At 40.7% G+C, this 27,594-nt stretch overlaps 1 protein-coding gene across 1 annotated transcript; it reads right to left on the bottom strand.

The window, feature by feature from the left end:
- Positions 1-111: 111 nt before the first annotated feature.
- Positions 112-27,103, bottom strand: hsf4 (heat shock transcription factor 4). The gene is made up of 13 exons (XM_039808028.1): positions 26,891-27,103; positions 18,371-18,479; positions 18,132-18,259; positions 16,724-16,848; positions 14,014-14,089; positions 13,257-13,324; positions 11,543-11,642; positions 9,759-9,877; positions 9,146-9,376; positions 8,761-8,878; positions 8,449-8,514; positions 4,476-4,566; positions 112-1,366 (listed from the first exon to the last, which is right to left on the bottom strand). Exons 1-12 carry the CDS (start codon positions 27,014-27,016, stop codon positions 4,507-4,509), a joined length of 1,326 nt encoding a protein of 441 aa, XP_039663962.1. The 5' UTR covers positions 27,017-27,103; the 3' UTR covers positions 112-1,366; positions 4,476-4,506.
- Between the last annotated feature and the right edge of the window lie 491 nt (positions 27,104-27,594).

Raw genomic sequence — 27,594 nt, 5'->3', positions numbered from 1 at the left:
ATTCAATTCTCAAGTAACCACTTCACCATACATTTAATTAAACGCAGTCAACCATAATGTAATCTTTTAAAAGACTGGCTCCTGGACAGTTGAGTATTCTCTCTCTCTCTCTCTCTCTCTCTCTCTCTCTCTCTCTCTCTGCTTTACAAAGTATGAAAAGTAGCATCCCACTGTCTTGACGTTCTATCAGGGTTTTCTATGTTCCATGCACACTCAAGTCTTAACTCAATGTGTGGCCTTTGTTTCCAAATCAAAACAGCAGTAACATTCAGAGACATCATGTCTCCAAGTCTTAATTTTGCTTTTGAGTTTTGGAAAACCCTGTTATTGAGGCCAGTATCTCTTTTAGACATGCATGTGTAGAGCAACAAAGTGTTTGTTATCTACAAACAGAAAATATATGAGCCGTTGTCATAACTATATATAAATAGTGATACAGATTGTGCAAAAATGCAGTGGTGTTCATGGTTTTGTCAAATGAGAAGTCTATCTTTTAATATTTCCTTTAAACTTCACATTTAAATGGACAGAAGAGAAGTAACTCTAAGTCTCTAGCTACATGTCAGGCCTGTGCAAAGATACATTAGATGGGTGCTTCAGTGTGTAAAACCTCCTTTCGTGATATGTTTTAAAAAAAACTAAAGGTTTCTTAACAGATTTTAGAGTGGCTGGAATCCATATTTTTTGCTAGAAGAACCTTTCATATCACGGAAGGCTAACACACCTCTGATCTATCTCAACACATTTATCGTGATTTGAAATGCATGAAATATATGAGGAGCACTTACATTTTCAACACTCTTACACAGACTGAAAAAAAAAAATCACATAACTTGTAATATACAGTATGCTACATTGCCCCCCAAGATAGGATTCCTTGGATACAAATACAATATTTTTGCAATAAGGATAAAATAATAAAAATATTCATTTGTACAGCTGTAATAGATTCTTTATACAGTAGAGGAGGAAAAAGTCACTTCCACAAGCAGGAACTCCCTCTCACACAAAGACTAAAGTGCTGGAGCCAAGAATGCACTGTCTGCATCCAGCTGGCTTTTATATTAGAGTCTAGATATTATTATGTGAAAACACACTGGTTTGTTTGGGTCACTATGTAAAACTTAGAGCAGTGTCTTTCCTCACGCAGACAGCGGTGATGCCCACAGAGCCGGTGGCTGATAGGCCCAATGGCAGTCAGCTGGCCAGGAAATATAAGGATACAGGCTTTTTCATTGCTGCATTTTGTAGGTATGTGAATGGAAAAGAAAGAAAGTAAAGCCACGTGTAAGAAACAGCCTGGCAGGGCCGTGGGATCAAACCCATGCAGATATGCGATAATGAGGAGGACAGCAGCTTCTGTGGCCTGAGGAGAGAAACCAGAAGAGATGACAGGGTAAGTCTGCGGGCATGCACAGCATCTCTATAGTTACACATGAAGGAATGGGGATGAGGAAAACAACAGTATAGGTCTGGATTTGTTCAATTCTGTGTTAATAAGATACTTATATGCCATATGTACAGTTACTGGTTGCTGTATACATCCCTCCTCTCCATACTGATATAATGTTCCCTTCCTAACGTGACAAAACTGTTCCTTGTGTTTTCTTAGGGCGTTTTTTACACCTATACAGTCCCTCCAGAAAAACGCGATTATGCGATCGCATAATTCAATGCATAATCAGCCAAACTATGCATATTTATGCGGGGGCTGCATTTTTTCAAATACGGTGCACTTTCGCCACATAAATTGCTGATTTCTGCGCAAAATATGCGGGGCTTGCATGATTTCATAATCCCCGCATTTTTGTTGCAAAAAAGTCACGTATGTCTTAGCAGAAAATTGAAAAATGTTGCGTTTACTTCACACAAGAGCAGCCATTTCTCCCTGTTGCCATGGGAACGTTATGAAGTGATTTAATTACGCGACGTGAACATCATCGAAAAGCAGGGTGTTGGGGGAATAACTTTTTTTTCTCTTTTTCATCAAACCGCAGTTTTTGCAAGTTCCAGCAATTTTTGCAAGTTCCCGCAATTTCAACGCATAAAATTGCATAAATATCCCGCATATTCCATTGCATTTTTTAAGAAAACATGCCGCATAATCAAGGATTTTTGCCCGCAACAATCACAAAAAAACTCAGTTAGTAAAGTAGGAGCATATTCCCCTTGGTTTAGGCTTCATTTCACACGGAGAGAAATCCAAGCGTACCAAAATGCATCACTCATTGGTCAGATATGCCTGGGGCGGGTGCAAGAAAGTAAATACAGGAAGAAGGTCCTGCTAGCGCATATTTCTCTGATCTCCGTGGTCAAACCAGCTCATTTCATTGAAATCCTTTTCCAGACATTGTTTCTTCTGAGTTAATGTAAATGTCAAGTCAGAGCTAAATGCATTTAGGAGGTCTCGGTACGCTTGTTTGGTCCACTTTTGGTGCGCACCCGAGTGCGATTGCTGTATTCACACCTGGCTAAACGAACCACACCAAGAGGGAAAATGAACTCTAGTGTGCTGAACTAAATGAGGCATGTGTGAAAGCCCTGTTGTGTTTTTTTTGGAACATTATTCTATTTTCACACCTGTAGTTCTTTTGCTCTGGTCCAAATCAGTTGATGAGTTTGTAAACGTGGAGCATTTGTTCGGTTTCGTTGCACACAGAGAAAAATCCAAGCAAACCAAAATGCATCACTACAAACCATGCTTATTGGTCAGATGTGTCTAGGGCGGGAGCAAGAAAGTAAATACAGGAAGAAGGTCCTGTGTTCTGGACTAGTGCATATTTCTTGCATCTCGATGGTCAAACTAGTTTATTTCACTGAAATCATTTTTCAGACATTGTTTTGTGAGTGACGTTACTACGTCTGCTCTGCTCTCCGAGACTTCACTCTTCTTTTCCGCCGTCTGTCTCCAACTGGTTTGATCACGGAGATGCGAGTGACGGCGAGCTTAACCACAGTCTATTTTTTGTGGGAGAAACATTGCAAGCTGCTACAGTTTGCCACATTGCAGATTATAAAGCACAGCTGACTACAGGAGCCATTTAGCTCAACCTGGTAGAGTCGGATCGCGGTTGGATCACATTTTTACCACAAATGAAACCGTACTGAAGCATACCAGAGTTTGTTTGTATCCGGACTATTCCGGTTGTTTCGGTCCGCACAGTGTGATTGCTGCCTTCACACCTGCTCAAACGAACTGCACCAAGGGGGGTAAACGCTCCAGAGTTTAATTCAACCAAACTAAGCAAGGCAGGTGTGAACCCTTTGCCTGAGTTTTGGAGTGCCTACCGGTGTTCCGAAACTGTATTCGGGTTTTGTGTGAGTTGTACTATTGTGTTGTGCTCTTTTCCTGCTGGAACCAGTATTTGTGATAATTCAATTCAATTTCATTTATTTTATTTATGATAACACAAGTATTTTTGAAAACAGGGTTTTTCCCTCCTTCGTTCTCAAAAAAAAATTAATTCAAATAACAAAAGGCATTCAAGCGCGGTCAAGAACATGCCAAACCAACAGGCAGCGATATAACCTTAACCCTAAAGCCATGTTGACCAAACATACAAAGAAGAAGATGTTGGCATGTTGCCAATTCAGAAGCCTGAAAAAAAGCTATTACCGGAAGGTTACTTGGCTGCAATGGCGCATTGATCGCTCCGTTGGGGCATTTGGACGCCTCCATTTGTCAATATAGTGGAAGACTATGTCTTTTCCTATTGGCTGTTTTGGCCTAGCGCCAGGCTGAGATGGGTGTGCCTTAACTGCAGAGTTTACAAAAGCGAAAGTTGAGGACAGACTGAGAGAGTCGGGAAGAAAGCCATGTGTTTTCTAAATGCCGTAACAAATCCTCCTTTTCCCCATCAAGTTGCGTTAATGTTTTGTCCGCGTCTTAAATGTCTACAAATGCCGGAGCATCGAGGGTAATCGATGCCGGTTAAGGACGGAGCTGGTTGGAAGACAAAGTGGCAGTGGAGCCAGGTGACAGGTAGGCCTTCCACTTTACCTTTAGCCTGGCTGGCTAGCGCTAGTCTCTGGAGTTTCATATGTACGGGTAAACAAAGCTCTGGAAGCCCTAAACGTAACGATAATATCAAGTTTCCCAGAGTTGTGGTTGTGCTGTCACAACTAACTGTACATTTATGTGAAAACATGTAAAAAGTCCTAATAGCAAGGAAAGGAATATATTCATGACCCATTTTTAAATATTGTTTCGAAACAGTAGGAAACCATTGGACCCTGCTTCACTTCAGGAGAAACCAATGGGCTTTGGGCGAAGTTCCACAGACAGGCTGTTGTAGTCAGAAAGCATTTAAAGACACTAACACATTGTTGGTTAAGGTGTTTTCATGAGATCTGTTGACATACAAAATATCTAATATGAATATCGCTATCCTTTAACTAAGATTAGGAAGATCCGTTTGCTCGAGATGTTGTAACACTGACCACTTCACTAACAGATCAAGTCACAGGCTCGTTACCTTCCCCTTCAGAAAAGACCATCGAGATCGATCACTGTTCCTGACAGCCAGTAGCTGGAAAAGCCTCCGCTTCCTGGTTCTGGAACATGTACTGTGAAGGAAAAAACACATGCACACATACTTTAACCCTAAATCTTAATTTCATAACAAACAATAGAACATTTGTGCTATGTATAAGTTGGATATCTATTATCCAACATCTTTATCATGTGTTCGTTCAGCAGAATGTAATGGTTATGTGATGTTAGAAGTCCTGTCCCTTCATGCAGAAGCTGGGCTGCCAACAAATGCACCAACAACATTAAGTTCACCACCGGACCCATGACACAGCGCTTTTTGCTCCACTTTGTTGCTAATATAGGTGAAGAGCCCTGGTTGTGGTCATCTGGCAATGTGGCCAGGGATGATTAAAACCCACATAGACCAGGTGGCTATTTTCCAAAAGCACATCCACCACATCCTCTTGCATTAAAGTGCTTCTGTTAAGCTACATTAACTAGTCAACAACTCTCGCTGGGTATATTTGTCTGGTGCAAGTGTAGCCCAGTCAGACAAGAGAGGAAGAGAAACAGCTGCAGTAATGAGGAACTGAGGATAAAGAGAGATAGAGATGGATAGAGAGAGAGAGAGAGAGAGAGAGAGAGAGAGAGAGAGAACAGAACGAGAACGAGAGAGAAATAGAATGAGAGAGACACAGAGAGAGGAGCAAATATATGGAGCTGGGCAAGACAAACAGTGGAGCTAATTCTCCAGTCAGGTGCCAATAAACCATTACAGAAGAAGAGGGCGCAACGAGTTGACGTAATTAAAAGAGTGCCATTCAAATCTTATCGATGGCTATCATGATGAGACGGCCAAAGATGAGTTCAAGAGAGTTCAGTGATTGTATTTTGCAACACAGTGGTACATTTTACAACAGCATAATCATTAGGGGTGGGGGGAAAAAATCGATACAGCATAGTATTGCGATATTTTCTGTGTCAATACTGTAACGATACACAGATGCCAAGTATCGATCTATTATTATATATGTGTTGGTCAGTTTGTCTGCTTGACTATCCCATTTTGCAGCAATAAAATTGAAGTGAGATGAACAAACTGAGAAATGTATATGGGGACATAATTTGAAACTGGGAAAATAAGGTAATAAATCGCAATATATCCCAGAATATTGCAATATGTTTAAAATCGCAATAATATCGTATCGTGACATCAATTTCTTGATGATATCGTATCATGAGGCCTCTGCTGATTCCCACCCCTAATGATCAGTGGATCAGATTTGGGCATCATTAAAAGAAGGACACATTCCATAAGGCTTAACAGGCAAACAAATCTTCACTACCAAACAAAATAATTTATGAGTTCATAACACCAACTTCCCACCTAACTTCTCTCTGCTCTTAAATGCAATCTTTAAAAAGCAGAGAGGATTTGGAGAGGTGCTGTTTACTATCAGGCTGTTTTGTGCTCTTTCTGCAATGGTTGCTGGTGGTGGGAGAGCTTTACACAACCGCATGAAAGACTATTTACAGTGAGTCCGACAATGTAAAGCCTCACCCTCTCTATTCAATGCAAGGTGGACAGAAAATTGCACTTCAGCGACATTATTGATTTTTTTCTAGCAAACTTTGAAGAGGGGAGTGGGGGGCAGAATTTTTAGCAATGCCCCTGTTTGTATTGTACTGGATCCTGAATCTAAGAGTCACACTGGACAATTACAGGGAAACCTGTAATCTTGGTTGCAGATGTTAATTTCTCCCCAATTTCAGATCACGTTCCTGCTGGAACATGTCAGGTTGTGTAGTAGTTGGTTTAGAAGCCTTTATTGGTGATTGTTCACAGAGTCCTGTTATATACTCCAGTAGTACAGAGACAGCAAGAGCAGAGCAGGCCCCTCAAGGAAGTGCGACAGGCTTTGAAGCCCATTTGACATAGTGGCCAAACGGTGGAATTACAACTTCCTGGTCTGTCACGTGTTGCAATTGGGCCCAAAACGAACTTTTTCCCATAGACTTACATGGCGAAAGAGTAACTGTAAATCAGTGGATATGTTTTTTTTGGAGCGTTACACCCCTCACAAAATGACTCGTATCACAATCAGAATTTGATGCATTCGGTCCAAAAACATTTGGAAAGTCTAGAAAAGACGCACAATTAAATCCTTTAATCCCTATTCAAGTTGGGGCGCTAAACCAGAAGTAGCCGACTCAGCCGGCGGAAGTCTCTAGTGCGCCTGCTCTATGGACTCCATAGTGCGCTACTGAGCAACTCTCATAGGAATGAACAGGGGCCCACCGCCAACACTGTATTCTTATTATACATCCATGGATGCAGAGACCCAGAAACGCTGACCAATCAGAGCAGATTGGGCTTTTTCGGCAGTATAAGACAAATAAAAAGTGTTTTTATGGACATTAAAGTATGTAAACATTTTCTAGTAGAAACACAAAATACAAATATGAACCTCTAAGACAGTGCTCTTTTTGCTCTGGACAACCTGAAAAGATGAAGACCCACCAGGCATGGTGTGGCGTACAACCCATTCTCACTCCCAACTCCTAAAATATAGGACGCTTGGTCATTGGCTCTCAGCGTCAGATACAACGCAATAAACACCCTTCTGCGTGTGTATGGAACGCACCGGGCAGAGCAGCAGCTCCGCGGCGAGTGAAGATGACGTATTATCAAGAGCGACAGCGGTAGCACGTAGTATGAAAGACCGAAATTATGCATGGGGAGGTTGGTTGGGGTGGTGGATGGGTCAAACAGCACAGGACTTTCACAGTTGGTTCCTAAACCCACCTGTGAAACTGTCCCGTTCTTGTCCCGCATGTCACGTAAACACACCTTTTATATGCTCACCATCGATCTTTCCCTAAACCTAACTGTGTCAAAAGTGACGACAATAGTCCCGACCCAGCGCGTTTAGATAGAGCACGTTTAGATCGGATGCAAAAGGAGATTTTTAGCGTCAATAACAACGCCAAAGGCACCTGACCAAGTGTCCGTATTTTACACGATGGGAGTGAGAATGTGCTGTGGTTTAGGGAGATGTCTGCTGCACATAAGTAAAAAACTTCTAAATGAGTTGATGTTTTGGTTCAGTCTCAAGCTGTGCAGACAGACAGACAAAGTTATCAAGTAGCTGTTGAATGTCTGGCCGCAAAATATTTTTCTCAGGAGTTGGTATAGACAAAAAAAGACGTAAAGGGAGTGGGTGCATATTAGGGCTGCACAATTAATCGCAATTTTATCAAAATCGCAATAAGGACTACTGCAATATCCAAATTGCAATGTTTGTTTAAAAGCATAACATGTGTCAAACACTTCTGAATGCTCCAGCCTACAAGTTGTATCCTACAGACTAAAGAAAGAAAAAAATTTAGTTTTGTTTTGATCCTTGAAAAAAATCACATTATAATCATTTAATTTTTTTTTTATTTTAATATTTTTCTAGGAAAATAAGAATAATCATACAAAAATACAATTCCCTCCAATATCGTGAATCATATCGCAAACGTAATATCAATCAAAATAATCTCAATTAGATATTTTTCTCACATCGTGCAGCCCTAGTGCATATGTGACATACATTTGCCAGGAGGACACAAACAAAACTCCAAATTAATCATAATTTTGCTCTGTGTCTGCTGAATGTGGGCAAGTGGCAACTGGTTGAAACATATTCACCATATCAACCTTATAAGGTGATGCCAATGTTGTGCTTACAGCTTGTTGCGGTGCCTCCAAGTGGCCAAAAAAAGTAAATGCAGATTTAAACACCTCCTCCCTAAAACTAGACTCAATAGGCAATGTAATACTTGTAGTGTCATATACATCTTGGGATAACAGTAAAGTAGTTAAGCATAGGAGATGCCATTACGTTGCATGATTAAAAGAAGCAGGTTACTCCTGAAATCCTCCTCCTCCAAGCTCTGTCCAAGTGCAGCTCTCACACTTTATAACTTACTGATTTGAGGTTGGACTCCATTTCAGTGAAGTTCCACTCAGTCAGAGGCAGGCTTAAACTGAAGGGCTACAGAGAGAGAGAGAGAGAGAGAGAGAGAGAGAGAGAGAGAGAGAGAGAGAGAGAGAGAGAGAGAGAGAGAGAGAGAGAAACAGGAGTGAGAAAAACATTTGTCAGTGTAGGTCAATACGAAGGAACAGTTCAACTCATTGGCTGTTTAAGCAGTGACAGACACAACTACCAGTTTGAAATTTCAAATATTGGACACATGCACTACATGCAGTTAAACAAGTTGTATAGCACAGATCTACTGACATCCATAACAGCGCTGGTCCCAGCTTCCACAGTACTCTGCTGATGGCTCCTGAGCAGCAGCTGCTGCAGCTCCTCCAGGCTCATGTCCACATTCTCCACTGCATCTGAAACTTCCACTCTGCAAACACACACACACACAAACACACACACACACACACACACACCACACACACACACACACACACACACACACACACACACACACACACACACACACACACACACACACACACACACACACACACACACACACACACACATTCATATGTAATATATAAACACATACACTCAGGGTCCCTTGCTCACTGCTTGCATTACTTTACAAACATCTTTGTGTACATTGAAGTCTCTACTGTATGTCTGCCTATCTACTTTGAGCAACTACCTGTCTAGGGCAGGTCTCTTGCTCCTCTTCTCCATCATAGAAGCCACAGAGCCCCTGCCCTCCAGGACAGACTGGACCATAGCGACGGGGAGAACAGGAGGTTCTGAGGAGCACACCTCACAGGAAGAGGTCAACGCTACAGCCTCTCCTCCCCCTAAGCTGCCTCCTTTCCCTCCTCCTCTCACTCCTGGGCTTACTGGCTCTTCTTTGATTAGCATCATGCACTTCTCCCTGTTGGTAGAGTCAAAAACTGTGAGTCAAAAGATAACTACAGTAGTATTAGGTGGGTCAAGAAAACCTTGAAACAGGGTTAGTTTTGTTCACTTTGCCATGTTCTATCACGCTCATCTCCATCAGATAAGCCCGCTATCAGTTTGATGCATAAACACCAACTTCCTCATCATACTCACTGTGCTCTACTCGAGATAGAGATATAACACATTTTGAGACTGTTGTTTCATGCTACACATTGCCTACGACAAGTTTTATGATCCAATATCCATGACCTCTTTCACAACATCCTAGAATCCTACATGCTGCAATAGCTGTAGAGCTAATTGTGGGGGTTACTTTTATGGGAACTAGTAATGTTACAGTATATTGCATCACTCACCTAGTCTCATCAGGCTGCATCTGGAGGGCCATACTGGCCTGAGACATGTCAGTAACATCTGATATAATTGGTCCTCCTGTGAGCCCACTAGTAGAGCAAGAAGCGGTATCACTGGAAGGCTGAAGAAGAAGAGATGACTGTGATGTGTGTTTGCTCTTGTCTCTTCTAGTAAAAACTCTCTTTTTTTCTCATTTTAGGCCCACAGTTTTGCTCATTTACAATTAATACAGATTCACAGCAGGCCAATACTGTCCTACAAAACACAATAAATACAGAATTTGGTTGTTGACTAAAACCACAATCAAAGGATTTGTTTTACCGTATAAAAAGAATGTGGCACATGAAAGTATTTCCATGAAAACAGCAAATACCATTTGCAGTAACTACAAAATGGAGCTAAAAACCAAGTCTAACTGCACTTTAGCTGTGCAGTTACTGCATTATGGTTATGTAGAGCGGCCCAGGCAGCAATCACTGAACGGTGGCTTGATAATATCTGGGCTATAAAAACCCACCGTCGCACTTACTGCACTCTTACAGAGAAACAGACAACTAGACAGCCTAAGCAACAGAGTCAAGTTAAAGCAAGATGGCAAGATACAGTAGCCGCAAGCTAGCCTTGGCTAAAGCTTAATGTACCCCTCCCTAGCTCGCTCTTTAATTAAAAAATATTTATTTTGATGAACCAATATCTTGTCAGTAATTCAGGTTGATATCCACCATTAGTAGCTAAATCTAGTTTTAATGGAGAGGAGAAAAAAACAACAAAAAAAACAAACAAATAAAATAAATAAATAAAATTAAATTAATTAAATTAAATTAAACAAAATTTAAAAATTGTAATTTCCCCACTGGGGATCAATAAACAGTATAAATTAAATTAAATTAAATAGGTTTGGCTAACAAGCCTAGCTTAGTAGAGGAGCTTTGCCAGCTCAGCTTTTGACTTTGATGAAATTTATATTATTTGATGTGTTGTTATTAAAGGTATAGATTTAAATCATTCGGGGGTAAAAAAACTGCCTCAAAATGAATCAAATGAAAGCATTACAACCTTGCCATCTGCTCAGCACTTCATCAATCTAAGATTCCCTGCTATTGTAGTTACTGCTCTCTGCCTTTGTATGGGCAGTGTGTGTCGCTTGTGTGATCATTTTTACAAACTTTACAAACTGGCATAAAAAAATTGTCAATTCGCTTCAATCCAGGGCTTTAGTTCGTACAGCCTGTTATAATCATACACAGCACATACATAGCCCTCCAAATGTGTTACTGCGCACTGCCTCCCTCTAGTGGTGATATAACATAACATCTAGACTGATGGCAGTCGGTTAAAGAAGAATGATGTCCAGATAATATATATTTGCTGTGATGTAGTGGATATACCATGTCATAAGAACAGATAAAATAAAAGTCGGAATGCTGAATGATAACTTCTGTATTACAAATGGTGTGTGGTAAATCAACTGAACAAATGTAAACATGGCCAAGCAATTAGAAAGGCCAGCCAGTAAATTTAAAGTTGGTGTTTACTGCATGTGGCTGCCAGTGCCATTTGTGCTAAATGTGGAAGGTCAGCAGCACGGTAGCTTACTTATTATAGTTCCCAACAAAATGGTCTCTTTGACAAAAGGCTGCAGAGCACAGACACTTCTATAGGACATTCATTTTTGGTACAGATATGTAAAGCCTCACAAATATAGATAATCTCATTTGATACATGTTTACCGGACTTTAGGGGTTATGAAGCACAGTGGTAATGGATCACTTTCATATTTTCTCACCGACTGGATGTAGAAGGGCTCATGCATGGGCTCCATTGGGTGACTATGGCTGAACTTGGAGGCAGGAGGGCTGGGAGAGCCATCGTCCAACATTAAGGGCCTAGAGACATTTGTTTTCAATCAATTACACATCGGCAGTCAATCACAGCAGGGCATCATCATCATCATCATCATCATCATCATCATCATCATCATCATCATCAGAGTACTAATTAATGAATGAATATAACCTGTTGCAGATGGAAGCTTTGCAGACCGAATCACCGTGACTTTGCGCTAAAATCACTTCCAGGGTAGGCAATTAACAGTTGATTTGAATTGCGGAGATATGTGAAATCGACAAACTTGTTGACTTGTAACTGTACTTTTTATAGCTATATAGTTAAACACGGTGGTCCGACCTATCTGACGTTTGCTGTTCTTGTTTTCTGCGCTGTGTTGATTTGCTACGGTCTTTGATAAACCAAATCTAGCGTTACAACAGCAACATCTCATTGCCGGTTGGACTGACTGCTAGTTTGGGTGGTGTCATTTTTTTTAGACTGTGGCCCAACAGGTAAATTAGCTCTCCAGACTAATGTTAGTGAAAGTCTTGACATGTGAACCCCTCAAACATGCATTTTAGATGAACGAGATGAGAGTTTATCCAGTTGTTTTTTCGTCCCCGTTTGCCATGCGGCGTAAAATTAGATGCACGGTACTTTTACGGTCATTTTGTGTAGCGTATATCACTTCTTCACCACACTGCTGTGTATCACTACTGTGTATCACTGTTGATGCTATATGTTGCTGTCACATACTTTCAAATGCATGACAGCATTTTCGAAAGGTCATCAACTCTCTATGGAATTTGTACACTGCACATTTAGAGCTAAGTTTGTTGGTACACATACATTTCTCTCGATAACATGATAGAAAAGTGACATTGAATATGAATACTACATGCTAGCAGCATGGCCTTAGAAATGGTAAAATACCTGCAAAACTAATGCCATTCCCATCAACTTCAACTGAACTTCTAATTAGTAAATGTTAGCATGCTAACCCACTAAACTAAGATGGTGAACATAATATCCATTGTACCTGGTAAAGATCAACATGTTAGCATTGTTATTGTGAACACAATAGCATTTGCTGCTGATTTAAAAAAACATCACAAAGCCCCTTTTTTTTTTTTTTGGCCTTTTTTGTTTTTTTTTTTTTTTTTTTTTTTTTTCAGGATGAGGGGGAGTGAAAAGAGGAATGGAGTGGAAGGAAAGGAGACGGTGGAATGGAATGCAAGGCCTAAACATGAAGCTGAACCAGCATTTTACACACAGGCTGTAGCAGGGTCATGCACTCTGCTCTGCCTTCACTGTGTGTGTGCGTGCGTGCGTGCGTGGGTCAGTCAGTGTGTGTGTGTGTGTGTGTGTGTGTGTGTGTGTGTGTGTGTGTGTGTCTGACTGACTGATTCAGCACTTGTCTCCATTCACAGTGCTTGTTGAGTTAGATTGTTCAGTTTGTCAGCTGAGCCAGCCCTTCCCTCTGCCCCACTGTGGCCCTGTTTGTCTCACTTTTGTTGATTGCTCCACTGTGTGTGTGTGTGTGTGTGTGTGCGTGTGTGTGTGCGTGCGTGCGTGAGTGCGTGAGTGCGTGTGTGCGTGCCTGCGTGTGTGTGTGTGTGAATGAGTGAGTGAGTGCGTGCGTGCGTGCGTGCGTGCATGCATGTACTCACAGCTTTCTCTTTAGGCCCACAGTGCTGGGTGGGTTCGACTGCATCTGGCTGAACAGAAACTGAATCAGCTGGCAATGAAAAAGCACAACATGAATCAGCATCGTCCTCAAACAAACAGACACACAGACACACACACACACACACACACACACACACGCACGCACGCACACACACAGAGGAAAAGGGAAATAAGTTGTATGACCATAACCCACCCTGTGCCATCCTATAAAAACATTTTAATGATCTTCCAATAAAAAAATAAGGGTCTGACACACATTGAACCTTTTGGGATTCTTTTTGGATGTATGGATCTTATATAGTACTGTAGTTGTCATATTCTGTATGACCAAATAATCTTACTTTATCTATAATAATGTATAATATTTTGTAGGTTTATCTGATCTATGTTTTGTAGGTAAAATCAAAGTGACTTGTAAGTGTGGTGAGGTAAAAAGACCAATATCTCACACAATTGCAGTTCTCTGGCTGGTTGGATCACTTATAACAGTAGGAGTAGTAGTGGTAGGTAACAGAAGAAGTGGTAATACTACTGAAATGTACCTCTGGATTATACCTTTAATGAGTATGAGTATATGTACACATACACACTCTGCACATTGAAGAACACACTATTTCACTTGTTTCAACACAGATACAAGTTATTGTTTATGGCACACACTGACACTCACACACACACACACACACACACACACACACACACACACACACACACACACACACACACACACAGACTTACCTTGTTCATGACTTTCTGTTGCTGTGTGTGATTCTGTCTCAGTGAGACCACCTCTCTCCACAGCACTTCATTCTGCCTGCACACAGGAGGAGGAAGATGTTAGAAGCAGGAAATAGATAGATAGATAGATAGATAGATAGATAGATAGATAGAAGAATCCTTGTAAAAGTTATTTCCATTTTCACCTGGTTAGAAATCTGAAGTAGCTTGTTTTATAGGCAATCAGTTGATCAGCACTAATACAAGAATCTGGATAAGTACATATTTTGTTCCTAGTGATTGACATATTGACACACACATTGCAACAGTTTAATAGCCTCCAAAACTTTTCTTCCTCACAATTCTGGCCTTGAATACAGAGGTGAAGTCCCTTCCTTTTCTGATGGGACCTTAGGGGAGAGACAAATCAGTTTTTGACCCGTTTGAATTGAGCCATGAATTACACATATGATGTTCCTCGATTTAAAAGATTTTGCAAGTCAAGAAAGTAACCGCTTGTCGCAGTACCACTTCAATTTTGTGTGAAACCGAACTATATATCTCGTCTCACACAATTTACGTCACCTTGCTTGCTACCCAGCTTGCTTGCTAGCTAGCTAAGTTAGCTATGTTACACAACCTATGTAACATTATCTTACCTAATGTGTTGTATCCAGCGTCTTTTTAACAGCCAAGAAAGGAGAGAACGAGCGAGACCTGTTGCTTGTGAGAAACATTTTGTCCTGGTACGAAACAAAGGCATGGTAGCTTCAACAAGACGTCACAAATGCGACTTTGGCGTGAGTAGAGTTTCTAACTGAGACTTTTTTGACTTGCAAAATTATCTTTTAAATTTTCAAACATTATATGTGTTATTCATGGCTCAATTCCAACGGGATCAAAAAATTATTTGTCTCACGCCGTTCGCTACCGTACATATTTTTTCCGAAATAAGTTCCCATGGTGGTCCACAGGAAAGTGAGGGACATCGCCACTCTATTCTAGAGGTCCAGTTTCTGGGAAGTTTTTAATAAAGATGCCACCCTCTCACCTGCCAATGTATCGTGAAAGAATCAAATCGGGACAAAAGAAAATCCTCCCAGCCCTAGTAAGTACAGAAGTGCACGATTTGAGACACAGCAATTGTGTTTATACACTATTTTAGTTATATTGCTACCTCTAGAAAACTCACCCCAAGGTGGTGCACGTGTGATCTTGTTGAGACATGTAAAGAAGAGCCTAACAGTTATTTTGCTTTTTCCACTGTGTGATGGTAGTATGGTAGGTGCGAATTGCTCAGCTGCTATTGCCCCACCTAATTTTCTAGTAAGCTACTCAGAGTATTGTCACAAGCATATGCCTGGAGAGCAGTCCCAGGCTGGGATATTGGGAGGGACAGGTCTGTGTTTTTAGGATTGTCTTACAAGACTTTCAAGGATGTGCAAGTGCAGTCCAACCTTCAGAGTGAATTGAGGCAAAAAAGAGCTTGAAAACTCAGCTTTGAGCTCTCTCTCTCTCTCTTTCTGCACAGCTTTTGCAGCAGCTCAATCCATTCCATCTGTTTTAGGAATGGAGATTTTCTTTTCGTCATGTGTGCACAAAATACTAAAGACAAAAGTCTGTGTCGGAATATATTGTGAGAGAACATTGTCCACGCCTACATACACGGCCGAACATGTGCACAAGCACACATCTGGTCATCCTTTCTAAGAATGTGGTTATTGGTGTGTGTGTTAGTCAGGTGAGCAGGTGAACATTCTCTCCTCGCATTAGCACAATACAGAGCACAATGCAGCTCCACCACACAATAGACACACAGCAGCTATTTTGAGCAACAATAGCCTCTAGAGAAAAAAGTCAGTTCATCCACTGGGCGTTTTGTTCCAACTTAGCAAGAGGAATAACATCTCTCTCTTCTCACATTCCCCCCTAAATTATGATTAAAAGGGGGTGGGGGCATCACGACTGTATAAGGCATAACGACTGTATTTTCTTCACAAAACATAAAGAATCTTTGCCATTAAGGTTTTCATTTTTACAAAATTGTTACGCCATGACTCAGTGGACAAATTTAAATGTGAAATCAAATACGTTTTTGAGATCTGTTTGTAAAATATTTTGTGCCGACTGCGCCCTACTAATGTGTCAAATTGACCTGACATGAGAATTTTTGTTTTTATGTACATAACCTTTACACCATATTCACATTAAACTGTAGGGGAGCCCAGGGGCAGAAATGTGTTGTAGGGCCCCATTTGGCCCCCATCCGTCACATGTGCACTCTGTGCATTGGGCATGTACTCTGTCACTTCCAAGTTCCCATTGAGCGGAAATCAGCTCTGCATTAAAACTACACAAGGGGCTGTGTTGGTGAGAGCATCATGTTTCAGGTACTGGTGAGATAATGTTTTAGAAGAATACAGTACACACAGATTATAATATTTACTGAGACAGCCTGACACCAACCAGTAATCCTGAATACTACCTGATCCTGGGTTTCCTATGTGTCATTTAATGGAAAGCAATTTTATTCAACATATGCAAAATATTAACCAAAATAATCCAGGTCTAGACTTAAGGTCCCTCTACAAGACAGGGTCTCAAGATAATGTTATAATGCAGGGCCTGTGTATTTGCAATTAACCAAATAATATACAACCAATCAAAATAAATTGAAGGTGGAACTTTTGAGGTCCCTGAGGATCTATAGATACAAAATCTCTATACTCACTGTTTCATGTCCTGCATCTGACACTCCATGTTGTCCTGTTGTGTTCTGAGAAGCTGGACTTCATACAGTAGTTTACTGAGATCCTCCTGGCGAACTTTGGTCTCCTCACTCTTCACTATGGATACCTGAACACACAGTACAGCCTAACTCGGTAACATACTCAGATACAGCACATACAACCACGCATTCCCTCTGCTGTTTGTGAGCAGAGAAATTCAGTGGAGTTTTTAGCCACACTAAGAGCATGGCTCTAGGGATGGCAGTCTGTCCACTTTGGTCTCAACAACTATTGGGCGGATTGCCAACAATTTTGTTCGGACAGTCATGGTCCCCAGAGGATGAACCCTAATGACTTTGGTGATCCCCTGAGTTTTCCTCAAATGCCATCACATTTCCTCAAAAATCACGTCTATCACATCTGCCATTTTTGTTCTGAACGAACAGTCACGGCCGTCACATGCACTGGACGCAGTTTGGTTCGTTCCGCTGCTGTTTGGACACAAACTCATTACTTGAAACCTGACAACATGGACGCTTGTGATTGGTTTAAAGAAATGCCAATAAACCAGAGCACGTTTTTCTCCCATCCCGGAATGCTGTGTGGACTAGCCAGACCCTCCTCCGCAGTGCTGTGAAAAAAGGTCTGGCAAAGCGAGAGCAGCATTATCATTGTGAACAAATCCAGGTCCTAGGCGGCAGCTTAGACAAGCCACCATTACTGCGGTGGCACCTGACTTATAGACCAGCAGGGAATGACCAGATACCACTAAAGACCGAGCTGTCTGCCCACAAAGGGTCAATGGGGAGCCACTAGCCTGTATAGCTCCTGCTAGCTTGGTTCACTCTTACGTTTCTTGTCCGAAATTCCACTTTTAAAGATCGTGTTTCTGTCTTTTGGTAGACGATGCATTACTCCTGATTACATTACAAAGCATCATGTTGGATTATTTAAAATGATAAAACTACCAAGTTACCAACAATTGCAAGTACTTGATCACTGCTTTCATTGAATTTTGGGCATTCAATTTTATAGCATTTGAAAAAATTTAAATGGTTTCAAAACAGCCTCCTAACTAAACTTTGACATACACACGTCTGTGATTATCCATCAACATAATATTAGTCCAAATAATTCATAATTTCAAATTAGGAATCATTTCCCATAAATTACATTTATTGACCATGAATTCCAAAAATATGAGAAAAACTAGTGGTAATAAGTTGGTGTTAGTAATGTTAGTGAAAAATAGACAAAAATGTCAGAAAATGTGTCAATAACAAAAACAAAACAAAAATGTTGATTTTCAATTATGACCCGAGAGGACAACACAAGGGTTAAAAGACTTTCTGGTCAGTTTGCCTTTGGGACATCGTGTGTGTGTGTGCATTTTTCTGTGTGTGTCCATACCTTCCTCTTTATGTGTTCCAGCATGTGTTCATGTCCCTGGAGGAAGTACAGATGCTGGAACTCTGTGTCGTCTCTCTCAGGCTTCACCAGACCGCTCTGCTCAATGTTCACCACCTTACGGAAACCATCTAGACGCACACACAAGAGCAAACACACACACAAAGTATAAACACATACTGCAATTGAGAGAAGAGAAGACAAAGAAGACAAGAAAAACAAGACAAGATGAGTGTACTCACACATGTTGAGCTGTCGAACAAAGCTCGCCATATTATTGTGTTTAAAGTACTTTGGCAGAACTTCCTTGGCAAAGCGTCCCTGGTCAAACACATGGAAACTTGTCCCGGACTGAAATTGAGAACAATCAGGAAGTGTAGTTAGTTTACAACATCTCTGCTCATATCCCATTCATTGTCAACAGAGGGAACATTTATAGTCAAAACAGAGCCCCGGAGCCTGTAAATGATGGATCAAAGTTAAAAAAAAAAAAATAATAATAATATATATATATATATATATATATATATATATATATAATTTTTTTTTTTGTTATTTTTTATTTATTTAAGATCCCCATTATGTCATGGTTGTATGTTTCTGTTTCCTGTTTTATTTTGAAATCTGTTTTCTACCTTGTCTTGTCTAGTTTTACTTCCTGTCTTTAAGTTTTCCTGCCCTTGTGATTGTCTTATTTGTTTCACCTGTTTGCCCGGCCTAGTGTCACCTGTCCCTTGTTAGTCCTCGTTACCTGGTTTATTTAGTCTCTGTTCTGTCTGTTTGTCTGATTATTATGATTATTGTTTGCTGTTCGGTGTTTCTCGTTTGTCCTTGTCAGTGGATTGCTTGTTCCTGTTTTGGGGATTCTGCTTGTACCTATTTTTGGATTTGCCTTCTGTTCTCGGGACACCTTTTGTTAGTATGGACCTTATTATTTGTTTATTAAATCCTCAAAGCTCACACAAAGCTTTACTACTGGTAAATGTCTCTGCATTTGGGTCCTACAGCCTCTGAAACCCTAACACATTACTTGTTATGGAAGTAACAACTATTCTTCCTGGGGTCCACACAAAAGATAAAACAAGACAGTAAACGTTACATTAATACTTCCATATTATCAATACAATAAACTGTATATAACTACTGTATATATTCAATAATTCCACATGAACAATAAAATATAGTTCTACTGATACATTCACATTTCCTTTCAACAAATGTTCAACACACTTAACAAATGGACACGTTCACACTTAGGTAAACAACAGTACATTAATTCACATTCACATCCCCAATATCATGGCATTTAAGATGATTTCTCTTTGACTAATTGCTAATTTTACTCCCTTTTTAAAACTGATCTCACTTGTAATCTGTGTTAAAGGTCCAATGTGTAGGAATTTCTCCCATCTAGCATTGAGCTCATATATCGCAATCAACTCTCTTGCACCACCAGTTCAAAGTACGTATTACAGCTACGGTGGCCTTCATGCTTCAAAAAGCCGGTCTCTTTGCTCTTTTCAATATCCTTTTTTTTTTTTCGGGGCAAAGAAGATGACTCCTGTTCCTGAAATTAGGATTTTGAATATGTGTGGTCCTACATGTTTCCTTCTTCAAACTTGCCGGGGCCGGGAATCTACGATACCCATTAGCAGCATTAGCAGCACCTGTGAGTTTATCATGTGACAGCGAAAACGCGAAAGGCGGAGCAGTATGTTCTGTATGTCCCTTACCGGCTAACGTATTTCAAGATGGCGCATGAATATGGACCATCTACCCCAGTTCATGCGAATGCAAATGTAAAATTTCAAGCCAAAAGGAATACTTGGAATTGATGGTGGTGGTAAATATTCATGATAAAGGACAAGTTTGTGAACGGGCAACACAGATTTTGATAATGAACAACTAAACATGTTACACACTGGACCTTTAAATGCAGTGGTAATATGTTCCAATTTGACATTGCCCTATACATTACAGTTTTCATTATGGCATTAGTTTTAGGTAAAGGTAGTGTGAAGCATCCCATAAAGGCTTGCCTAGTGTTGTGATATAGAGGGATGAGCTGTTGCTAGATAAAAACGTGATGTACTACAGTACATACAGTACCTCACTTTAAGTGAAGACCTTTCTGACCTTGGTAAAATGGAGAATTATTTCAACCTAATTTGATCAGCCTCTTCTCCATTTTGCACTGCGTGCTTGATCATCAAAATTGCAGAAATTATCTGTTAAACTGCCATATTATATTCAAACTAAAATGAAAGGAGTCAAATTAAAAAGAAGAGAAGAAGAACAGATGAAGAAAGAGAGACTAGAGAGACCGGAGAAGTACTATTGTAGCAAACTCAAGACATTTTATGCATCAGCAATGCAACTTTAGAAATGAATGCTTTTGTTCCTGGAAATAGACTGGTCCCAAATAGCTAACTGTTAGCAAATGCAAGATGTAGCACTGAGTGACACATGAAAGTTGGGGCGATGCTTGGTCCGTTTTGAAGCAGGAAAAAAATGGCAGAAGGGTCACAAATTTCTAAATTACCGCTAAACAGTACACTAAAATATGTTTCTGAAACATTTTAGGCAAGAAATAGGCAATACAGTAACAGAAGCTTGATTAATATTTGATCAGCACCGCCTAGTTAAAACAGTTTGATCCATAGACTGTAAATATAATGATGGACGAAGCTTCCGGGTCTGAAAAGTCAAAGAAACCAATGCGGACATGCCTTAAATCTGCATTCTGTCTAATTTCCAGCAGGGCGCGACTCAATGGTTACGAAATTAAGTCTTTTTCTATAGAAGTCTATGGGGAAAATACTTCTCACTTGATTTATTACCTCAGTCAACATTTTGAGAATGAGTTTATGGTCTCAATTGCTAGTTTCAAGTATTCTTCAATACAGCATGATGTTCATTTTGGTCCAATGTATTTTAAAATTGATGATAAAGCAGGGCATGGTTTAGGGCGTGGCTAAACGCCAACCTTTCAATCAGGACAGAGGCTTAGCAATGCTTATCCATGGCACTGTGTACATTACAATAGCCATTAACTTGTTTTGGGTGTTCCATGTTTTCGTCTCACTTTGACTGTACTCTCACTGTATTTTTTATAGTTTTCACATCAAAGTTAATTGGAACATTTTGGTCGCCTGCCGGTAAATCTCCACTGGATGACTTGCTTCAGAAGGGTTGAAAATCAGCAATTTTCCCTCTTTAGCATTTAGCTTAGCGCAGAGCCAATGGAACCATAAACACTGTCTTGGCCGTGTCATCCTCCCCAGCTCCACCCTGTTGTCAAAAATCACCACGTCCGGTTTCAAAAAACCAAGAGTGCAACAGCTAAATTGCCAAACTCAAGGCTTAAAAACAGCAGTCCACAAACCAATGGGTGACGTCACTGCTGCTACTTTCACTATTTTTACAGTCTATGGTTTGATAGGAGTTTTAGTGAGCTTGGTCTGTTGCACTGGACCGAGGTAGCCAGTTACGTCCAGTAAGTATGTTCGGTAATTACATTCAAGCATGGCGCTCCACTGACGGTCATTGTCTTAAACCCGCCCCACATGAGATAAACAGTTGTGATTGGCCCGCCCAGGTTCTCTTTGGCTGGAAATCTGTCTGAATGAGAGGGGGCCAGCAGAGGGGCGAGGGGGACTTTATTTTGTGCAGATTACAGATTATTATGCTGTCATTTCATGGTCATTTTTACCCTTTTTGGATTCTAAAGAGCACTTTTGCAGCCATTTCATTTGCTCATCAACACTAAGTGTACAGTGACATACAAATCTCACTGATTATTTACTGGTATGAGAAACAAAATGTTTGTTTTTATGTCCTCTAATACTGAAACTATGAAATATGTAACTTGTAGAGGTGTGACGAGATCTCGTCCCCACGATTAAAGGAACACGCCGATTTATTGGGACTTTAGCTTATTCAGCGTGTCCCCCAGAGTTAGATAAGTCCATACATACCCTTCTCATCTCCGTGCGTGTTGTAACTCTGTCTGACGCACCCACCGCTAGCCTAGTTTAGCCCAGATCCTGGAGGGAACCGGCTCCATCTAGCCTACTTCTCCCAATAAGCGACAAAATGACGCCAACATTTTCGTATTTACATGTTATGATTTGTATAGTCACAGCGTGTACAAATAACAAGGTCACATGAGACCCAGCCATCTTATAAACATATACAAACTGGGAACTATATTCTCAGAAGGCGAAGCACTGCAACTTCTGCTACCTGGGCGGAGTGATTTGCTTGCAGCACCTGAGAAGCCCCGTGGAGCAGAGAGTAACAACGGTGCTTTTCAGGTGTTGCGCTAATCACTCCGTCAGACAGAGTTACGACACGCACGGAGATGAGAAGGGTATGTATGGACTTATGTAACTCTGGGGGATACGCTGAATAAGCTTAAGTCACAATAAGTCGCCATGTAACTTTAAACGTGACAAGATTTCTTGTCAAGGTAAAATATGTCTCGCGATATCAGTAAACAAGCGCAGAGCAGCAGCTTTGAAATTAGCATAGAAGATCCCCCGCCCAAAATTGACTCCGAGTTTACTTTTGCAGAGCGATAACGGAAGAAAAGACATGCCTGTAAAACCCAGCGTTAGAACGTTAGACTACCCCGCTCTCTCTCTCTCTCCCTCTCTCTCTCTCTCTCTCTCTCTCTCTCTCTCTCTCCCTCTCCCTCTCTCTCTCTCTCTCTCTCTTGGCCGAGACACACACGTGTCCTCAGCGTGCAGTTTACTGTGGTGCTGTCTCGCGCAGACCACTCGATATCTCTGTTAAAATGAGTCCGTAAGAGGACAGCAAAACCTAACTTTACTTTTAATGAAAAAAAACAACAAAGAGAAATGTTCTCCGTTCGTCCTATAATGGTCATAAATCGATACTAGAGTAGCCTACTTCCTTGTTTATTGCTGCAATTCATAAAATGCAGAGGAGGAGAAAAGAGCATCTGTCCTCACAAAAATCATCTGTTGAGTGTTTGATGGTCATTTATTTGTGCTTTAGAACGCAATCAGTGTGAAACAATAGTAAAATAAGCTTTATTTCTCTCAGTCTACTGTACAATGACAAATTCGAGTACAAAACATTTGGTCTCAACTACTGCCAGAAAACTCTTAGTTATGTTGTAACCTTGGTTCTCTGAGTGAAGAGAGATCTCTCCACCATACATATGGAATAAGTAACGGTGTAATTGTTAGTTATACAGGAGAGAAGCCAGTTATCTGAGTTTGTGGCAAAACCTTTCAGTGCTCTGTTTTCATTTTGGGACTTTCGATTGTATAAAGGACCATTTTCCAGTCTTATTTCTTCATTGTAGTTTTCTGTAAAATAGTGTTAAAATCTCATCTTGCCTCGATCTCGTGAACCCAATCTCGTGTCTCGTCTCGTTTCGTGAGCTGGGTGTCTCGTCACACCCCTAGTAACTTGAGTTTGTCGGTGATAATGTTCTACATCACCAGCTGTCACCACATGGATACTCTGTGTGAAATAATGCTACCTAAGTGATGAAAGGAGCTTTGTAAGGAGGTAATATATTTTCACCAGAGCGCATGATCTATTCATCAACAGCCAAATTCAGCTCAGTCAGCCAATCAAGCAGACTCTCTCTCTCTCTCTCTCTCTCTCTCTCTCTCTCTCTCTCTCTCTCTCTCTCTCTCTCACTGTGAGTGATGAGTCATGCTCTCTCTCCCAATGTTACAGTCTTACCAAACAACTGCAGTAGCTCTGTTTTACTCTGAAAATCAGTATTGCGTAAAGTATTGTAAATTCTTTACATCGGGAGATAGTAAAACCCATTTGCACAAGAGGTGGGGAATTTATAAAGTTTAGACAATTCTAAGGAGACGTTGCTGTTACCTTATGTGGTAATGCTCACTTGCCTACTAATAGTCTGACAAGGCAACAGCTGATGCTGCACACTCTAACTACACATGTCACGAGACTGAAGCACTGGCGATTTTAGACCCTTTTTAGAGGGGCTCAAGCCCCCCTAAATTTGATCTCAGTCTGATCCTAGAATCGCCCCTGGACTGAAGAGCATCTGTCTGTGTGTTTGTCCACTTAAGAAAAACCGAGAAGGTGTCATCTTCCCGTTCATCTCCGAAGCCTGGTCTTTGTGACACACATCGATCCTGCACAACTCATTCCAGAGGACAGAGATAAACTCACAGAAAACCCACGTGTGGTCTCTGTTTTCATCTAAACAACGCTTTCAAAATTCACTCACAAAAATTATACATTTTGAAAATAATTATACAGTGATTAACTACTTATATTTTCTCACAGAACTGAACATGTACAGTAGCTGCTCACTCTGGGTCAAAGGTCAAAAGTGAAATGCTAATGATGTTCTTCTTTGTGCTTTTTTTGGTTGGTAATCATTTTGGCTCTGTGCTGTGTCTTGTTTCGTGCTAAGTTCTGCTCTGCTTGTGTTGTCTATTTTCTTGTTTATTTGCATTTTAAAAAGCCCTTTTAACATTGAGGTCAGAGGACCACAGATGAAAAATAGCCATTTGCTAATTTTGGCATTTTTAACCAATGTATACTTATGTGTTTTATTCATCTGCACTGTCCACTTCTTAAATATACTGAATTGAATTGATAGCAGAATGTAAGTGTGGTTATCACAATGCCATTTTAACACCAAATAAAGCACACTACTTTTGCAGAGGACACAAACCAATTAAACAGACCCCACGCTTACAGTGAATGCAGACTCACAACCTGACAAACACAAAAAGTGGGATTTTTATGTATGTATTGTGATGGCTTATTACTGTAGAATACTGTAAAATGTCAATAATAAATGGTTAACCAACCAATAATATAATAATTTATAAAACCTTAGGAACTCTTCATAAATACAACATTGTTGTAAAGTAGTAGTGTGAATCTGTTAATCCATTTTACCTCATCAGACAGGCTGGGCACAGGTGTTCAGATAAAACTCTAAAGTAGAGTTAATTAAAGAAAGAAATAGGATTTTACATGATACCATTCTTTTTTGGAATCTTTTACAAAAGTAGTCTGGGCCCCTTTCTCTTCTACGTTTCAGGTGTCTACAAGGTGCCAGCAGTTCCGCCAAAGAGTGATTTCCCCTCTAAACTTCTCAAATGGTTTTATTTAAATACTTGTAGGCCTGAAGAGGTAAAATGATCCAATATTTCACAAAAAAACAAAACAAACTCTTCTTTCCTAGTCCAGATTTATTTTGTCACCCTTTAAGGGGGCCCGAACCCAAGGTTGGCAACCACTGGACTAAACTACCGAACATAAGGTCATTACATTAGCTCCAACATATCCAGCTACATCAGTACACATTAATGCAAACTACCTCTATAATGACCTATTATTCACAGGGGTTTACTTGTAATACTTTATGTATATTAAGCTGACAGTTTTACTTTCTTCTGCATTTTTACTTAAGTAAATGATCTGAATACTTATTCTACCACTGTTGTAGGCTTCCTCCCTCTACTAGACCACAACTTACCAGGAGTTTACAATCAGGGCAGTGCAACTTTAAAACAAGCTGCCCTCAAAGCACAGGCCAGAAAACATTAGCTTTATCAACTGGCTTTTGTGTCATTAATTTATATTGTTTGTATGATAAACTATATTCATATTAGAATATTATAAAATACAAATTAAACCCGTGGGTACAGCTTTTCTTTTCCTCTGGGGCTATTCTGCTTCTTGAGTTAGCATGCTAAACTAGTGACTTGTTAGCAAGCTAAACAGGTATGGAAGTAACAGTTTTGTTAGCAAGGTTAAACGGGGACTGCCCATTTCTCCAACGCTCCATTGTTCCGACCTCTCAATAACCCGAAAAATTCCCTTTGGTCCTACAGCCCACTAGTCTGACGTCCCGCTGGTGGCGAAATTACGAATCCCACTATGGCCACGCCAAGACCCGCCCTACGAAGCAGCTCAATTGGTTGGGGTTAGGCATTTGACCTCAAGTGCTTAAGGTTAGGATAGCCGATTGGTCAGGGGATAGGACCTGTACAAATGGGGTTACGTTATACCTTGCGTAAGCATGGACCTCTGGCCAATAAACGCTATTGAAGGGTGGGTCTTGGCGTGGCCATAGTGGGATTCGTAATATCGCTGGTGGACGTCGGACTAGTGGGCTGTAGGACCAAAGGGAATTTTTTGGGTTATTGAGAGGTTGGAACAATGGAGCGTCGGAGAAATGACATGGCACCGGTTAAACAAGTAGTCATTACCTAGGGTCAACGTTAAATGCAGCTAGTTAGCAAGCTGAACAGATATGGAAGTAACATTAGCAGTTTTAGCAGTTTTGTTAGCAAGGTTAAACAAGTTACGTTAGCTAGGCTTAACGGTAAAGGCATTGTTTTTTTTTATTCAAGTTTATTATCCCTAAAAAGTTTGTTGTTTGCTTGTTGTTGCTGAAACGAGCCCTGTGAATAATGTGTATAATTTTCATTAAAGATGTCGTACTCATGTCACATGAAAATGTGACATTTTGGTGCCTAGTTACGGCTTATTATATGCCTTGTGTGATACAGAAGCTAACACTTGCTGATCATTTGATCTAAATGTGCTGTTGCTTATCAGAGAACAGAAGGCAGATGATGGACACAAAAGTGTGTTTACGAAGACGTTGATGGTTAAGAGTTACGTTATAATCTCTTTTTTTTTGTATACTGAAAATTACATTCCTCACAGAATTTCTACAGTATCATGTACTGTAAGTTAGTAAGTTTTGAGGACTGACTCACAGCGCTCCAGCAAATGAGGTGGTTGGTATCTGGATCCTCCACCAGGGTCCACAGCTTGGTGAGAAAGGCTGGAACATTGCTGGCGTAGCTGCCATCTACACCCATGGCACCTGGAGACTCCTGCATACTGTCACCTGTCCGCTGCCAAGATTGCTCACAACAGGAAACCAAGTGTGTTTGTGTGTGTGTGTGTGTGTGTGTGTGTGTGTGTGTGTGTGTGTGTGTGTGTGTGTGTGTGTGTGTGTGTGTGGTGGTTGCGTGCGTACGTGTGTGTATGTATGTGTTCAGACTCCCAGACTAGTCCATGTTGGAGAAACTCCACTTCTTATGATCCTTTACTGATAATCCCAAGTTTGTCTCAGTCTCTTCGACTCCATTTCACTCAGTCAAACTGTCACTGTACATCCTTTTGTCCACACAACTCACCTTGTCTACGATTTTCACTTTCTCTTTCTCTTTCTCTTTCTCTTTCCTTGACTTGTCTGTTTTATATATCCTCCCTTAAACTATCTTGTTTCTCTTATGGTTTCTTTTTTCTCTCTTTCGCTCCCCTCTCTCTGTCCTCCCTGCCACACCAGTGATCCAACTGATTGTCATCACAGAAGGTCCATGTCAGCACACACACACCATTCAAGCCCCCCCCCCCCCACCCCGGCCTCCCGCTCACAATCAAGAGACCGCCCAGTGAAACAATACAGCATCCA

This window comes from Perca fluviatilis, chromosome 8, assembly GCF_010015445.1.
Source record: "Perca fluviatilis chromosome 8, GENO_Pfluv_1.0, whole genome shotgun sequence".
NCBI classification, from domain to species: domain Eukaryota; kingdom Metazoa; phylum Chordata; class Actinopteri; order Perciformes; family Percidae; genus Perca; species Perca fluviatilis.
Note: the sequence above shows the minus strand (reverse complement) of the source record. Positions and strands in the feature narration are given on the sequence as shown.

Excerpts from the sequence above, each read along its gene's own strand:
- hsf4 (XM_039808028.1), bottom strand. The coding sequence starts at position 27,016 with ATGCAGGAGTCTCCAGGTGCCATGGGTGTAGATGGCAGCTACGCCAGC. Across the intron at positions 16,849-18,131 it reads TGGAACACATAAAGAGGAAG|GTATCCATAGTGAAGAGTGA; the intron begins GTATGGACACAC and ends CTGTGTGTTCAG. Across the intron at positions 4,567-8,448 it reads TGGAGTCCAACCTCAAATCA|TACATGTTCCAGAACCAGGA; the intron begins GTAAGTTATAAA and ends TTTCCTTCACAG.